General features: G+C 47.8%; 6 protein-coding genes across 6 annotated transcripts; 3 read left to right on the top strand and 3 right to left on the bottom strand.

Annotated features, from left to right (window-relative positions):
• Window positions 1–16: 16 nt before the first annotated feature.
• On the bottom strand, window positions 17–1,882 carry BC939DRAFT_528210 (Ribokinase-like protein). The gene is made up of 7 exons (XM_051561449.1): window positions 1,745–1,882; window positions 1,581–1,621; window positions 1,422–1,464; window positions 1,175–1,317; window positions 507–1,049; window positions 388–405; window positions 17–297 (listed from the first exon to the last, which is right to left on the bottom strand). Exons 1-7 carry the CDS (start codon window positions 1,791–1,793, stop codon window positions 103–105), a joined length of 1,032 nt encoding a protein of 343 aa, XP_051413093.1. The 5' UTR covers window positions 1,794–1,882; the 3' UTR covers window positions 17–102.
• Window positions 1,883–2,040: 158 nt separating this feature from the next.
• BC939DRAFT_476392 (Mss4 protein-domain-containing protein) lies at window positions 2,041–2,692 on the top strand (the record flags this gene model as incomplete). Its single annotated transcript, XM_051558587.1, has 2 exons — window positions 2,041–2,220; window positions 2,318–2,692. The coding sequence occupies 2 exons, from the start codon at window positions 2,041–2,043 to the stop codon at window positions 2,690–2,692; spliced, it is 555 nt and encodes a 184-aa protein (XP_051413092.1).
• Window positions 2,693–3,915: 1,223 nt separating this feature from the next.
• Window positions 3,916–6,003, top strand: BC939DRAFT_448917 (uncharacterized protein). The gene is made up of 7 exons (XM_051555303.1): window positions 3,916–4,387; window positions 4,509–4,746; window positions 4,888–5,007; window positions 5,146–5,208; window positions 5,338–5,421; window positions 5,535–5,636; window positions 5,750–6,003. Exons 1-7 carry the CDS (start codon window positions 4,295–4,297, stop codon window positions 5,938–5,940), a joined length of 891 nt encoding a protein of 296 aa, XP_051413091.1. The 5' UTR covers window positions 3,916–4,294; the 3' UTR covers window positions 5,941–6,003.
• Window positions 6,004–6,150: 147 nt separating this feature from the next.
• BC939DRAFT_448912 (Alg9-like mannosyltransferase family-domain-containing protein) lies at window positions 6,151–9,713 on the bottom strand. The gene is made up of 8 exons (XM_051555302.1): window positions 9,038–9,713; window positions 8,686–8,947; window positions 8,410–8,569; window positions 7,993–8,288; window positions 7,630–7,827; window positions 7,278–7,541; window positions 6,634–7,164; window positions 6,151–6,528 (listed from the first exon to the last, which is right to left on the bottom strand). Exons 1-8 carry the CDS (start codon window positions 9,373–9,375, stop codon window positions 6,247–6,249), a joined length of 2,331 nt encoding a protein of 776 aa, XP_051413090.1. The 5' UTR covers window positions 9,376–9,713; the 3' UTR covers window positions 6,151–6,246.
• Window positions 9,714–9,940: 227 nt separating this feature from the next.
• Window positions 9,941–10,855, bottom strand: BC939DRAFT_448910 (cupin domain-containing protein). Its single transcript, XM_051555301.1, has 3 exons — window positions 10,498–10,855; window positions 10,252–10,360; window positions 9,941–10,145 (listed from the first exon to the last, which is right to left on the bottom strand). The coding sequence occupies exons 1-3, from the start codon at window positions 10,670–10,672 to the stop codon at window positions 10,097–10,099; spliced, it is 333 nt and encodes a 110-aa protein (XP_051413089.1). The 5' UTR covers window positions 10,673–10,855; the 3' UTR covers window positions 9,941–10,096.
• A 1,711-nt stretch (window positions 10,856–12,566) lies between these two features.
• On the top strand, window positions 12,567–14,739 carry BC939DRAFT_396164 (P-loop containing nucleoside triphosphate hydrolase protein; the record flags this gene model as incomplete). The annotated part of the gene is made up of 9 exons (XM_051552271.1): window positions 12,567–12,782; window positions 12,890–12,901; window positions 12,988–13,061; window positions 13,161–13,302; window positions 13,382–13,426; window positions 13,510–13,752; window positions 13,841–13,997; window positions 14,088–14,584; window positions 14,683–14,739. 9 exons carry the CDS (start codon window positions 12,567–12,569, stop codon window positions 14,737–14,739), a joined length of 1,443 nt encoding a protein of 480 aa, XP_051413088.1.
• Between the last annotated feature and the right edge of the window lie 163 nt (window positions 14,740–14,902).

Raw genomic sequence — 14,902 nt, 5'->3', positions numbered from 1 at the left:
CTGTCGACAGCATTTTATTTATGAAATAAATCGTGTCTTAGACAAATCAACTACTTCCATGGCCATGTCTCTTTTGCCAATGAGCAGAGTACTGTCGACGCGCTAGTCCAGCGACTCCTTCCTCTTCCTGATGTGTTCGTCAACGTGATCTTTGATGGGAATCGAATCCATGGCACCCTCCTTGCCGACTGCCAAGGACGCCGCATGGCTTGCCTCTTCCAACGCTGCCTGGAGCTGTTCCTCGCTAAAGCGCTTGCCTGCCTCTTGATTACGGAGGAGATTCGCGATAAAATACCCCTATTTGCATCGAGAGAGAAGTGTTAGATGTCATTCACGCGCGTTGTTGCCTCCGTTGTTACGCGGGTATCGGTAACACCAAAAACTTACAGTGAAAGAATCTCCAGCCTAGTTGTGTCATACAAACAGAATAGAGATGACGAGTTGTGTTAGTGCATGGAGCGTACTTCGGATCAGACAAAATTCTTTCTTCGCGTACGATCACATACTCCTGTGGTGTTGACGACCTCGCCCTTAACAACACTCTTTCGAAACTCTTTCAACTTTTCGTCTTCCTCCTTGATACGGAATCGTGCAACCAGCCCATCTCCTCCAAGCGTAATAACAATCCCACTAATCTCGCCATACGCTTTCTCCAGCACTGGAAAACTCTCTGGTGCTGCAATATCAGACGAGGACGTGACCGAATCCGCATCACCGCCCTTGCGCTCCGTCAAATACGCATACAACTCCTTTGCTTCAATGTCATTGATTATCAAGTAATCAACAAGGTGCATCGGATACTCTCTAGGAAGCTCCTTGGTAAAGGGCGACGGGTTAAAACAAACCGTCATGCCTCGTTCCTTGGCCGCGTGCATGATCTCGCCTCCGCTGCTCATCTCGTTCTGCATCAAGATCCAGTCACCCTCTCCAAAGTTCGACAGCACATGGCGTGCTTCCTCCAAGGTCATAGTTTTGTTCGCTCCTGGAAACAATACAATCGAGTTGTCGCGCGATTCTTCGCTCAGTTGAATAATGGCCCTTCCTGTTGCCTAACAAAACGAGATCCCCCCAGTGCGGACAAAAAGGTGTACATAAAGACACATTAATTATCGATCCGCAACAGAGTATCCTCCCACTTTGCAGATACTTTGGTCATTTATTTTTATGCCATTACCTCCTTCTCAGAGACTTTGATATACGATGTATCGACTCCAGCTTCCTGCATAATCTTCATGACCCATTTACCATCACTTCCGATCTTTCCTGCATGGTACACATTCGCACCGGCCCTTCCCAGAGCCACAGATTGATTTGCGCCTTTGCAAAAAGGCGGGAAGCGGTGTAAAGTCTCAGATCAGCGCAGGTCGGAATGCGAGAGAACATCAGTATTCTGGATGTTACATCAATTTAAATGAAAATACCTTTGCCTCCGGCGCTCACGCTGTAAGAGCTGGAAGAGATCGTCTAAAAAAAGGAAGAGGATAATTGGACGGGTGTTATGCGTGGGAGAATTATGCAGAAGAGTCAAACAAGTCATCTATGGTTCTTTGGCGAGCAGATAAAAGGACGCCTTTTATTACCTCACCAGATCGAACGATATGCGGCACGACGTAGAAATCATCTGTGGGATGCGTGGGATTTGGTTTGGGTTTATTGAGAAAAAGAGGTGATCAGCTTTTGGCGGTGTAAGGTTGTGGAGGGAGCTGTGCTCTACATGAATGGTTTTGTTCTCATGAAGACTTGCCGATGTTGATGGATCCGTAGACGAGTACTTTTGGCTTGGTCAGATCCATGCTGTTCGATTCTTTGGCTTGAAAGAGAGAAAGGTGCTTGGTGGAGATGAAAAAGAGAAGGAGAAGGAAAAGCTATACTTCACACGTTCACTCTGACGCCCTCGTCTCCACATTCAAGTCGCAACTGGGATATCAATTGACCAATCATAAACGTGTCACACAGTGGGGCCATCAACCACTCCCCCGAAACTCTCCCCTTGACATCATCCTTTCTTTTTGCAGTTCAATTCCCTAATAGTACTACTCGATGGCGGCAGCAGTAAGGAATCCAGGAAAAGCCTACACAGAGTTCCAGGAACAGGACCTCATTGGGTCTCATTCCGAGAAGAGTGTCAACCAGTTCGACATCTATTGTCCTCAGGAGAGCTGTCGCTGCAAAATCCTCCTCGCTTCCGCGGCAACTTTGGTCCAAAGGGAAAAGAGCAAGGTGCGGACTCGTACGCCAACCGAGATTGGCGGGCAGCAATGCTTATTATACGCAGACAATTGCTTCCTACTCACTCCTTCCATTTCTTAACCCACAGTTGATGCTGCCAAAATTACCCCTGGCTGGTGCGACCATCTCCACTATTGACCAAGCCCTGGCTTCTGAAAAGAAGGAAGGTGCTGTAGAAGAGACTACGAAGACCAACGAGGAGAACACGGAGAAAAGCGAATCATCAGCATCGGTAACAGCAACAGCAAGTTCAGGCGACGAACTTCAGTCTTTCTGGAGAGTCACAGATATGATGGCGTTCGAGAATATTGGATTCAGCAAGATGTTGCCTAATGGCACTCAGTTCCTCTCCTGCGCAGACTGTGACACCGGTCCATTGGGATACCACGAATCCAAGGCACCAAAGGCTGAGAAAGAGTACTTGGTCGCCCTTAACAGGGTCCGTTACAATGACGGTTCGTAACAAACTTATTACACCCGGCTATATCTAGAACCTATTTCAGTGTGAACTTATGAATAAACACATACGCGGGAGTATATTGAGGACTTATAAAAAAACACACACAACTGTCGCATGTGCGGACGGATACTTGTCGTTGTGCTATTGATGGGGGTCATGAACCGTCCAATGGTATCCCCTGGAATACAAATGCCATCCGACGAATGACGCTGATTGACCGTTTCAAAAGTCGACAATATCTCGGGTCATGTCAAGTGGGCCACGTTACTTCTACTCCTGAAGGGAAAAGATGGCAGATGGACCCTGGTCACCTGTGGTTCTAGCCATAAACTGCCACGATCTGTCTGTATGCATGCCAGTCGTTATTAAATTAAACAAAGGCACGCGTGAATGCCAGTCGCCAGGGTCTCGCGGCTTCATCCTCGTCTTGGCCGTTTTTTGTCTCTCGTAGAGCTTTAGTTACCCCTCTCTCCGATAAGCTGACAAAGATGATTATGATTGCTCTAGTCCCCCTTGCACTGTGTGTTGTCCATAGCGCTAGCCTCGGGTGTTGGTCATCCGTACCCTAGCATGACACGAGCCCTTGATTATTAAACATGGCCTTGACCACCACATTTCAACGCTCAGAAAATAAAAAAACAGATGGGCATGGCATGCGATAGTAGAGCGCGGGTCATCCTGTCTGACCTGCTGACGATCTTTAGCATCGAGTCGTATTTTTACAATTCCCCCCTCTCCTCGCCCCTTTTCGTACAATGTCGTCGCCCGATGAATAACAATTCATTTGCCCCAGTGCTTTTAAAGTTGACCTCGCATTTGGGTTTAGATGGTGTTTGACAAAGATGCAGACTGCATGTGTACATGTGTGTGTGTGCGCATGCCGCGTGTTCCCCGCCATAAAATGACAGCAATATAATGATAATGAAGTGATAATAATAATAATAAAATACATGTCTTTCTTCTACCCCCTGTGCATCGTGACATGATCTACTCGAGGATATTGATTGCCCTGTGCTTAGTCGAGTGGACCATGGACCATGGACCATGGATCATCACCTATTGACCATGAATACTGTAATGTACACAAGTATGTACACAATACAACAGGAGAGTGAAATCGGATACAATACCATTGAGGTCTGGTTATAGTGTGTTGCTTACTTGCTCTTGCGGCTGAAACAAATAAAAACCATCCTTGCTTTGACTATATCTGAAAGACCGCGTCTTCCTTTTCTCCATCCATTCTCCATCCACCCCCTCCCCTCCCTCTCTCTTTCCTCCCCCTAATCCCTTCTCATTCGCTTCCTTCCCTTCCCCATTCACCTGCCCAATCGTTCTAAGCACTCCTCGTTCTTCTTCTCCCTATTCTTCTTCTTCTCCTCCTCCCCGTTAACGTTCTGATCCTATCCTATCACACTTCCCTCCCGAGACCTCGCTCACCTTGCTTCCCCCTACCGACGCAGTATTGACGACCCTATCCCCACGCATTCTTCCTTTTTAACACTCAACAAAACCTTCAAAGCGCATACCGCACGCCGTTTTTATTTTCTTTTTTTTCACGCCTCATCTGTTTATCACTTTCATAACCTCCAAGGATATTTAACCATGGCCGCGACAGTAAAGGCATGGCATCGCGACGATTGCCGTCGACTCTCCATCAACATCGAGCAAATCCACTACCAGGACCTCAAAGACAAGGTAAACAACCCCTCATCTTCTTACTTTCCTTCTGGCCGTCTTTTCTTCTCCCTCCCACAGCACGCTCTTCAAAACCATTCAGTATTCATGTTCATCCTCTCTTATTTTTAATACGCGCTAGCTCCAGAATACGTTCCAGCTCGATAACGATTTCACAGTCAAGTATGCAGACCTCGACGGGGACCTCTGCACCATCAGTGGAAATGAAGAATTCGAGGACCTCGTCAATTCGGACCTAGTCAAGGAACGCAAGAGCACGCTTCGCTTGCAGGTCATTTCCAACACTGGAAGCTTCAGTAGTCGTCCCAACAGTCGTCGACCGAGTATTCTGAATCAACGCGATTCTTTCGACCAATCAGGTACCTTGACCCTGGATTTTTTTTTTTTGACGAGGCGAACGCGCTTGTGAAACAAAAATGCTGTGCAGCAAGACTAAACAAGATTTTGTCTTCGTTCCAACTTTACTGTACGATTGAACACCCTCCCCCCTCCCCCAACAGATCCAAGGCTGAACACTAGCATCTTCGACGGCGAGTACACGGACTGCGACATGCTCGAGATCCTTCGCGACATCAGTCTTTTTATCTGCGCCCGTGGCATGGATCGACACGGCGAGCATGGTAAACGCCATCACCACATAGCATAGCATGCATGGGGTTATTTTATTCTGCTGGATACCAGGCGTCAAAGCTTGAAGATACTGTGTCCACCCTAACATCCGACTCTTTTTTATCTACTTTAACATCCGCTTTTGACAGATGCTATGGCAGACCTCCCACCAGGCGCATCGTCTTGGGTCTCTGCTGAAAAGAATCTCATCAGTAAGTACTGTACTTTATAACCCTTGATTGCATGAAAAAAGGAACTGTGGATGCAACCTTAAAGAGTACTTAGCCCATCGTACCATGTTCCTTTTTTTTTTTTTTTTTTTTTTTATAACTGGAAATTAGCACCGACAATGGCACAGAACTTCCAGCGACTGAGCTACGCCAAAGCCGTCCGTGCAAAGTTCCCAATGTCGAACGGCACCGACCGTACGTTTTTCCCACTTTTCTCGAACATGTGTGCATGAATTTATCCCCCCACAAAAGACACATTTCTTCGTATACTGATAGGAATAACTTTGCCACCCACCCATCTCTTGTAGTGCTGAAGGGACTTGATGGCCATGTCTATAAGTGGTCCGTCGAGACTACTGGTCAATGGCTGATCAACAACGGGTACGAGGATGCTGTCCAATCCTTCAAAGGTAACAAGGAACACCCCCACATCTTCATCTGTTCATTTTGTCGCAAAATAACAATGTACCGCCCCACGCCAACAAACTAATCCCGTCGTCCATAATTTGGTCCGCCTGTGTAGACCATGATATCACAGGAGACGTGCTCCTGGACCTGACACACGATACCCTCAAGGACATGGGCATGGCCTCGACAGGACGCCGGATCCGACTCCTCAAGATGATCGCAGAGCTCCGACTTCTTGTTGCGGACCTCACCATCCAGGAGGCCACAGACGAAGCCCAAGCGCTTGAAAATCTCGCCATCAACTGAGAACCTCACAACAAGAGCTCACACTCCCCCCTTCATTCTGAGAAATACTTTGTTTCTTTTTCCTATTTTTTTTTTTTTTTTTTTTATATCTCCAAGATGCACGCATGATGCTGGTGCTGGTTTCTAACTATCAAGCGCGTAAAAAAAAAATACAAAATAAAGATCTACAAAGATATACCCCGCACCCAACAATCACCTTCAGATTCAACTTGAAGTCAATCCAATTTATTTATTTTATTTAGGGCAATATCCGCTCGCTCCTGAACCATCATTGCTCCAGCAAACAACATTCTTCTCCCTGTGTATTCACAAAGACTTGCGTCTTGCAAGGCAATAGTCGCCCCACACCTTCGTTTGACCCCTCGTCAATGCGACCGTCACTTGGTCCGGGATCCAGAACGCCCGTACCCACCGGTTCCGTCCCGCCCCCACTTTTGTATCCAAAAACCTTCTACAGTAAAGCCTCTCCCAATGCTCCTTGTCCTGCAGGTACCGGGGTTCAACCGAGTCCTGGCCCTGGCTTTCATCCTCTCCTGCACGACCGCCGTAGTCCAGGTCCACCAAGTAATCGCACTGGTCCAGAGGGGTCTATCGGCGAAGGAGTATATAATATAAAAAGATTCTTAGCAAAATCACATTGACAGCACAAGACCCTGAGCAGACCTTTAAATACAGCAGTCAGCACTTTCTTACATAATGCTCGAAAACCTCCATGTTCTGGTTATTCATCTGTTTCGGTACAAATGACGTTCCCGGCCGTCTCTCGGCACTCCATCGCCAATCGATCCTCAACGGTCGGTGCTCCTTGCCCCTCGCCGCCGACGGTCTCGCTTCCACAATCGGTAACTCGGCGTTTAGTGGGAGCTCCTGAAATTCTCCCGGCAGTAATCCATCGAAATGACTCTTCAGAAAGCCTAACTTCGCGCCTTCTGGTAAGAAATAGTGTGACGGAAACCGGTACCATTCCTTACCCACACAAACACGTACAATCTTTGCAGGGTCTCGGTTATTCGCTAATGCTGCAGCTCCTCCGGTGACAGTGGAATCTGATCCTTCAACGACCATAGGGCCTGGGACCTTGACCATATCGAACGCTTTCCTGTAGACATCGATTGGTGCGCTGTAGTGCTCATAAAGGGCGAGGATCCTGGACAATGAAACCGCGGCAGAGGCAAGCAGGACCAACCACACCAGTCCAGCCGCATATTTATGGATCGCAGCCGTCTGATACAACAACAACACGCGACCAAAACATGTGGAGAGTTATGAATTAGAAATCATTTGCTAACAGATTGAATTAAGACTAGGTGCTTGCAATGAAACAAGAAGAGACTAACCTTAGATCGAGTGACAAATCTGTCCAGGGTGCGTTGTATAATCTTCTGGGCCATGAACAGGGTCATGACAGCGTTAAAGCAGATGAGTGGGTACACTACGAACAGGAAGCGCTCTTCCTTGTGCGGCTGCGCCGTAAAGATAGCGAACCAGAGGTAGAAGGGCGATAACTTTAACGAGAACCACAAAAGTGGGTCCTTGAGTGAAAGACCGCCGCTTGAAGGTGGGGCAGGGAGTACATCTGGAATGGCAAAATACGTGATCAACTAGAAAAGCAACAACAATAAACTTTCAGAATGTGGCACATTCAATATCTATCATATACAATATATATATAATGAAACCCTGACTTACCAGCATCGGAAGCGAGAACAGTGCGGCGGGAAACAGGACATTGAAGTTCAGGAGGCCGTTTAGGATATAGAACCACCATGGCTCGGTGCCAAAAATATCCGGCCCCACATCGCCTCCAAAAACATTGTACAGGACAATGTTCAAAGGGACGATAACCAATTTCTTGTAGTAATATTGGTCGATAATCATGATGGGGACCTATTCAGTTGCAACGACAGATGAAAGTACTCCTAGTCAGTCTCCTTTACAATTTAGTCCTGTACGTGGCCAGACCTTGCCTTGCTAACAGATCGACCATACATGCCAAGTTCAAGCCCGAAAAAAAAGTGATCCCAAAGACACTCAACAAAACAAAGCACTCACCAAAACACAGCCGAGAACCACTATCGTAGACGTCGTCAACTGAAGAAGTCGCACCATGCGCCAGTCCCTGAATCGGACCGTCTTTTTTCTGCTGTGATTCCTGCTGTGGACCAAGAGCTCCTCGAGTGCAAATGGTAGGCCCACGGCTGCCGAGAAGGGCCAGCCAAGGAGTGCTCCCAATCCGACCCAGAAGATGGCCCAGAACGTCCGCTTTCCAGAATGGTGACGCGGCGGCTGCAGCATTTGACTAAAGAACATCATGGTGGTATACATGGCAAATGTTGAAGGAAGGAAGGCTATTGTATCGTGGGTCAATTCGGATGAGAAGCCAGGGTTAGAATGTCACTGATATAAATGGGATCAGAGTTCCCAGGTCGCCGTTCAAAAATCGGTCGCCCTCTGACGGTTGACCCCTACCATTTGAAGCAATCCATGTTCCTGCACTGCTAATAAGGACCAGTAAGAGATACCGTCCTATCCTCGGGTCGACCTCATCCACAACTGTTCTATAAAGTGTTGCCTCGCAATGTGCCGAAACTGCGCCAAGTATAATCCGAAGAATGAAAAATACTTGTAACTAATGGTAATACAGAAGAAAAGCACATGAATTTGTGTGAGAAGACTCGTGAACATAAGCTTGGGCCACCACTCTTCGCAATTAACACCAAACACAAACATAAAAAAGGAACTCACACGATTGGCGCTCATAGCAAGGCGGGTGATCTCTGCAGGGAGGGCGTGGGCGAGGATGTAGGCCCAGCTCCTGATGGCATACACTGGTGAATACTCCCATGTCTCGAGTCCTGTTCCGTACTGAAGGTAGTGCATAGGCTCCCAAAAGTTGAATACTTCGTCGCAGTCAGAGATGTTGGAGTACGTTGCTGCCAGGGCGCGCACCAGAAACAGGGCCTTGAATGCAACTGAGAATGACGGACAATAAGGAGACGCGTAGTCCCTGTTGAGTTGAGGAACAAAGCGTTACTGGGGTCAGTAAAGACTGTCTATAGTGAGCTTTGCCTTATCGCTTTAATGAATCGATACATACCGCAACCGCAGGGGCTCGCCTGTTAAAGGGTCGAGGACTTCACTGTTTGTGTCACTGTTGCTGTCCTGACTGTCATCGTTGTTGTCGTCGACTATTTTCCGCCTGTCCATCAAGATTCCGTTGAGTTTGCCGTTGGCCTGTCCATTGCTGCTGCCATGACCATTGGTTGCAGAGATTTTTCTCTGCTTGAGTGTGGTTGTAGCAGTGGTGGCGGTAGCGGTCGTACTGGCTGCTGTGCCTGTCATGCTTGTCTCTGTTGTTGCTGGCACCACGCGATCAGCTACTGGGCCATCGTTCCTGCTGCGTGAGTTGATTCCCGGAGTAGAGCTTGGCACCATGTGAATGGATGAGCAAAACGAGAAAGGAAGAAAGAAGAAAGAAGTAAAAAGAGAGGAGAAAAAGAGGAGAAAAAGAGAGAAGGAGAAGAAGAAACAAAACGATTCAAGAGAACGAAGGAAGAGTCAGGACACCACTTGGTGCGCTTTCCCGTTTAATTGAAGGGAAAAAAGGAGCGGTAAAGTAAACTTCGTATTCAGTCAGAGCGTATACGCATGCACGATAGCCTGTCGAGGCAAGAAGGTGGGTGGTCGTTAAAGTGTCATGAAAAGGGAAAAAAAGATGTCAAATGATCCACGGAATGAAAATGAAGGAAGATAAGAGGAGGGACAGAAGGACATGCAGAAACAGAAGGCTCCTCCACATATTACTTCAGTTCTGGTGTTTATTTGCGTCCAGTGAGTGCTCACTGTCCATCCCTACATGGTTTGTACGAGAGCAGAAGCACGGATTGGGTTCGACGAATATCCCTCGGACACACACACACTCACCAGTTTGTGCCACTGGTCTGGCACTAATGGCGATAGCATCAGAATGAGACACAGGGCACCATGCCGAGTGTCGAGTGTTCCTGAAAGTGGGGGTGAGTTCACAGACACGGCACCTCACCCCTGCCCATCTTTTATTATGTATTTGTATAGCATGCTGTGCGCGGCAAAAGATAAAATGCATGCCATAGACGCTATCGCTATTGCTATCTCAGACTTCATGGACCGAAGCTTTCTACACAATACCGAAATAGAGCACCACCAGATTTTCCGAGCCCGTGTTTCTAATAAGAGGCGAATCAACAGAGAACGACGAACATAATTGAGTGATGAGGAAATGACAATCTCTCTGAATGGGTCGCATCAAGTGCACTTTCGCTTGTTGTTTACCTGATCTCGTGTGCCTCTCCTGGGAATACAGTAACGGTTATGCCTGCCTTGACTTCCAAGACTTTGTCATCGATCTCCATCTCACCCCATCCCGATTGGAAGTGGAATGCTGAACATCACCACCAGTACAAAGAACCAAAACAGAATAAAAAAAAACCATAGTGAGATAATGTCCATATTCATGCCCAGACGCATCATGGGGCAGATGTTATTTGAACAGTATGTTTGTTTTCTTGCTCAACTTACTCTCTGTCATATCATTGTGATGGTGCTTGGTTGCCTGTTCTCCAGGTTTCAATGTTGCAACTGCAAGCTGAGTGACATGGGGGACATCGCCATTTTTGAGAAGAACCTTTTTCTCAACGGTCGAGTCATGTGAGACATAAGCAACAGGGAGTGAGTCGAGCGAAGTGATCTTCATGTCTGGATGGGTATAGACTACAGAAGGAAGAGTGTGGGGAGTGGAAGGGTATAGTGCAACTCTAGGAGGGGGAGGCAATGACAGAGACAGAGACAGAGACAAAGATAGAGACGAGGACAAAGAAGAGGGAAGAGGCGAACAAGAGCAAGACGCAATTCTCGGAGTTTCCGCAGTGCTCAACTGCAACGGACATTCGGCATTCAGGGTTCAAAAAAATGAAATTCGTTTCTTCGCCCACAAATGGTGTCAACTCCTCCCTGTTGCACGGCGCGCGTTGCCATTTTGCACAGCGATCAGTATACCAAACCTTGGGATTCTAGGATTCTAGAATTTGAGCGGTGTGAATGCCTTCCACAATTGAAAGCTTTTGACGCGACGACTAGTCTTCTGCAATTGCCGTGCCGTATATTATCAGTCGCGCGTAGACTATGTACCTTGTGGACACTCATCTCGGCACAGATCTAGGACATATTGGGAACCAACTGACCAATTGCTTTCTGGATAGTGGCGGAAGAAGAGCGTGGAACATGAGCAGCATGAACAACGGTTGGTCCCACTTGGTGTCAAGGCTGCTGACTTGACTCACGATCTGTCAATGGAATATATAAAATATAGATCAAAGGGCCCTCTAAAAGAATACGCCCCCCCTACCCCCGCACCATCGGGTACCGAATAAAGGAATCTGCTCAGCCCTCTTGAACATGACTCTTTTCTTTGTCGGGACCAATTGGGGGTCCAGACAGCACCCCCCTCTCTCTCTCCCCCACAAACTGCCTCTAGTTTGATTCGCAACACGCTATTCCAGCAGAATAGCGTTTCGCTGCGCCGCATCCAATACCACCATTTATTGCTCCAACTGTGCCCGTGGGAGGGATATGCCTTCCTCCTTATTCCACCTCATTCGTCTTTCTGTTGATTCACTTCATCACCTAAGAGAGCGGACTTCCTTTTGACATTTCACTCGCCACAACAAAGCTACACACTTCCAAACCAAGCAAGCAAGCAACCGCCACTACACCGCTGCCCATATACATTTTATACTTCAACCGTCGTCTGTACTCATTCGCAATGCTTAAGCACGACGAGCCCAAGGACAGCAGCAGATCTGCCGAACGTTCAATACCGGACGCGACTGCCGACTCAGCAGTGCCCTTAGTTGAGAAGCTGGGCGCCATGAACCTCATTGCATCCTCGACTTCCTCGGCCAGCACTGTCGCTGCCGGTACCTCTGGAACTGGGGTGTCATTGGATGATTTTGATATAAATGACATGGACGATCCACTCGCCGGATTTGAGGCCCAACGAAGTGGCATCAAGGATCTCTCTCTAAAGGTAGTAATCAGTGTCTTCATGTCCTTATTCCTAATCGCATTATCCCCCACTCCCTTTTGTTCTTTATCTTTTTCAGTCTGCTGCTGGTGTTCGTGACCGGCCTCACGACTGGCGAAATGGGCTGGCGTTTGAACCTTATTCTCTTGTCAATCATCTATCGAAGTTATTATGTGGGCTCTGCTGAGAATCGCATAACTAACAAGCACTCGTCAATCTGGCCATGTTACCTTCTGCAGGAGCAATTCCTGAATCCGACAGAGTCTAATATCGAGTCGCTGCAGACCCTGCTGGCAACAAGGATACGGGAGGGCTCTGGTGAGACCCTCTTCGAGATTGGTGTCGAAGGTAATTTAATCCGCGATCAGATCTATATCGACGAGAATCGCCTTGCCTTTGTTATGTGCCAGACATTTATCAACTCGCCGCGCTAATGCAAACCCTATCTGTACCTTGCATGAAAACAGAGGACGGAGCTCCGATGAACCTGACCGACGCAGAATATCAGACTGCACTCACTACGGTCCGGGCAGCGGCTTCTGCAGTTGGTGCCGAGGTCGCCATCATGTATGAGAAGAACACGGATCTGTCCTTGGGATCTGAGGCAGCGCCAATTGAGGGTAAGGGTAAAGGGTCTGCCGAGGTAATAGCGGAACCAACAGCTCCCGTAACAGCCGAAGGCGGTCAGTCAACGTTCAAGACTTCCTACGTTATGATTCGAAAGATACCAAAGTCTGTTGAAGAGCTACTGGAGCTCCGTGTTGCAGTTGTTGGAAACGTCGTATGTCTTCTTGTTTCGTGAGGCTCAATGCTATTACTATGATGTATTACGATAACGACTCATCCAACTCACGTTTTTCTCTTTCGACAATCGATATGTGTATCAAGGACGCTGGAAAGGTTTGTGGCTATCTGCGGCATGAATGAAGTGGTGCGCGCTCGAGAAAGACCAGAAACTGACGTTTGATGTTTGGCGAATCTACCAGTCTACGTTGTTAGGAGTCTTGACCAAAGGTGTGCTCGATGATGGACGCGGAAAGGCACGTGTCAACCTGTTCCGGTAAGTAAAGTAAAGGCGGACATAAATTAAGTGCTTCCTGTCCTTGTGCCTGATCTGCACTCTCATTGCTAACTCTTAACGTTTTGATCGGATTTTTAGCCATAAGCACGAGATTGACTCGGGACGCACATCGTCTGTCGGCATGGAGATTCTCGGCTTTGATGCTAAGTCTCAACCAGTTCCCACCATGTCTCATGGAAGAAACGCTCCTTGGGATGAGATCTGTGGAAAGGCTGCCAAAGTATGTGAAGATGTTAGCCTTGCAGTAAATTGCCCTGTACAGCGAGTCCATCTCTAACACCATGACGCTGCTTCTGCAGGTCCTGTCTTTCATTGATCTGGCTGGACATGAGCGATATCTCAAGGTTAGTAGGACTTGCGCTTGTGTACATTTACGGCTCTTAACATGCATGTGGCTCGTATATTCACCATGCTCTTTTATTCCTAGACCACCGTGTTCGGGATGACTGGTTGCGCGCCCGACTTTGTGATGCTTATGATTGGATCCAATGCTGGCATTGTCGGCATGACAAAGGAACATCTCGGTCTCTCGCTAGCCCTGGGAGTTCCGGTCCTCGTTGTCATCACCAAAATCGATATGTGCCCGCCAAACGTGCTGGAGAACACTGTGAAGCAATTGACCAAGATCTTGAAGTCTGCAGGCTGCCGAAAAATCCCCATGTTTGTCAAGGTATGGATTCAAGATCTGATTGAATATGTAAAGCTAGTACGACAATGATGGTTTCTTTAACGCTTTTCTATATCACAACTGTTCCTAGTCGCATGAGGATGTGGTAGTAACCGCTGGCAATTTTGTCAGCGAGCGTATTTGCCCTATCTTCCAGGTCTCCAACGTTACCGGAGAAGGCCTGGACTTGCTTAAGAACTTCTTGAACGTACTGCCGATCAGTCAAGAGTACAATAGAGATGAGCCAGGTATAGAATTTTTCGTTTTCTGGAGCAAATTGGCCTTTTTTATGCTCGCAACAAGATCATTTCTAACGCGTTGAATACCTCCGTTTCCAGTCGAGTACCAAATCACCGATACCTTCTCTGTTCCATTCGTTGGAACAGTTGTCAGTGGAGTTGTCATGAACGGTATCGTCCACGCCGGTGACCAGCTTTACCTTGGACCAGATGGAAACGGTGCCTTCCAAATGGTCACCGTCAAGAGTATCCAGCGCAAGAGACTCAACGTTCCATTGGCCTGTGCTGGCCAAAGTGCCTCGTTTGGACTTAAGAAGATCCGTCGGTCAACTATTCGCAAGGGAATGGTGATGCTCGACAAGGAGACCACGCCTCCACCGCGTGGATGCCGAGAGTTCGAGGCCGAGATCTTGGTCCTCTACCACTCGACTACTATCGGTCACAAGTACCAGGCTATGCTGCACTGTGGTGCCGTACGGCAAACTGCACGAGTGCTTGCTATGGATAAGCCGGATCAGATTCTGCGCACAGGAGATCGAGCGACTGTCCGGTTCCAGTTCCTGCAGCCCGCGTACCTCAAAGTCGGGGCACGACTCGTAAGTTTTGTCCTTATTGCTACATGTTAGCGTGTCATTGTCACGCAAGCGCTCTTGCTTTACAGAGACTGATATTTGTGTTCATGTTTTGCGCGTAGATCTTCCGAGAGGGACGAACCAAAGGTATCGGAAAGGTGTCCAAGATAGTCGCGTAATCAGCCCTTTTTACTCGTAGGACTACTAGTTGCTAGCTGTATCATACTCTTTCTGTGCCATAGTATTGTGTCATAATACATATTCGTCTGCATGCATACGCGTCTTCTCTTTGCCAATGATGAAAAATAATGTGCGACGCGCCATGGACGCGCTTGCTTAAGG

The sequence above is a fragment of the Gamsiella multidivaricata genome, assembly GCF_025024155.1.
Source record: "Gamsiella multidivaricata strain RSA 2152 chromosome Unknown BC939scaffold_26, whole genome shotgun sequence".
Lineage (NCBI taxonomy): Eukaryota > Fungi > Mortierellomycota > Mortierellomycetes > Mortierellales > Mortierellaceae > Gamsiella > Gamsiella multidivaricata.
Note: the sequence above shows the minus strand (reverse complement) of the source record. Positions and strands in the feature narration are given on the sequence as shown.

Excerpts from the sequence above, each read along its gene's own strand:
- BC939DRAFT_528210 (XM_051561449.1), bottom strand. The coding sequence starts at position 1,793 with ATGGATCTGACCAAGCCAAAAGTACTCGTCTACGGATCCATCAACATC. Across the intron at positions 1,465-1,580 it reads ATATCGTTCGATCTGGTGAG|ACGATCTCTTCCAGCTCTTA; the intron begins GTAATAAAAGGC and ends TCCTTTTTTTAG. Across the intron at positions 1,318-1,421 it reads CGTGAGCGCCGGAGGCAAAG|GCGCAAATCAATCTGTGGCT; the intron begins GTATTTTCATTT and ends CTTTTTGCAAAG.
- BC939DRAFT_448917 (XM_051555303.1), top strand. The coding sequence starts at position 4,295 with ATGGCCGCGACAGTAAAGGCATGGCATCGCGACGATTGCCGTCGACTC. Across the intron at positions 4,747-4,887 it reads CGATTCTTTCGACCAATCAG|ATCCAAGGCTGAACACTAGC; the intron begins GTACCTTGACCC and ends CTCCCCCAACAG. Across the intron at positions 5,422-5,534 it reads AATGTCGAACGGCACCGACC|TGCTGAAGGGACTTGATGGC; the intron begins GTACGTTTTTCC and ends CATCTCTTGTAG.
- BC939DRAFT_448910 (XM_051555301.1), bottom strand. The coding sequence starts at position 10,672 with ATGAAGATCACTTCGCTCGACTCACTCCCTGTTGCTTATGTCTCACAT. Across the intron at positions 10,361-10,497 it reads TCACAATGATATGACAGAGA|CATTCCACTTCCAATCGGGA; the intron begins GTAAGTTGAGCA and ends GGTGATGTTCAG. Across the intron at positions 10,146-10,251 it reads GGAGAGGCACACGAGATCAG|AAACACGGGCTCGGAAAATC; the intron begins GTAAACAACAAG and ends GCCTCTTATTAG.
- BC939DRAFT_448912 (XM_051555302.1), bottom strand. The coding sequence starts at position 9,375 with ATGGTGCCAAGCTCTACTCCGGGAATCAACTCACGCAGCAGGAACGAT. Across the intron at positions 8,948-9,037 it reads GGCGAGCCCCTGCGGTTGCG|GGACTACGCGTCTCCTTATT; the intron begins GTATGTATCGAT and ends TCAACTCAACAG. Across the intron at positions 8,570-8,685 it reads TTGCTATGAGCGCCAATCGT|TTACAAGTATTTTTCATTCT; the intron begins GTGAGTTCCTTT and ends TATTACCATTAG.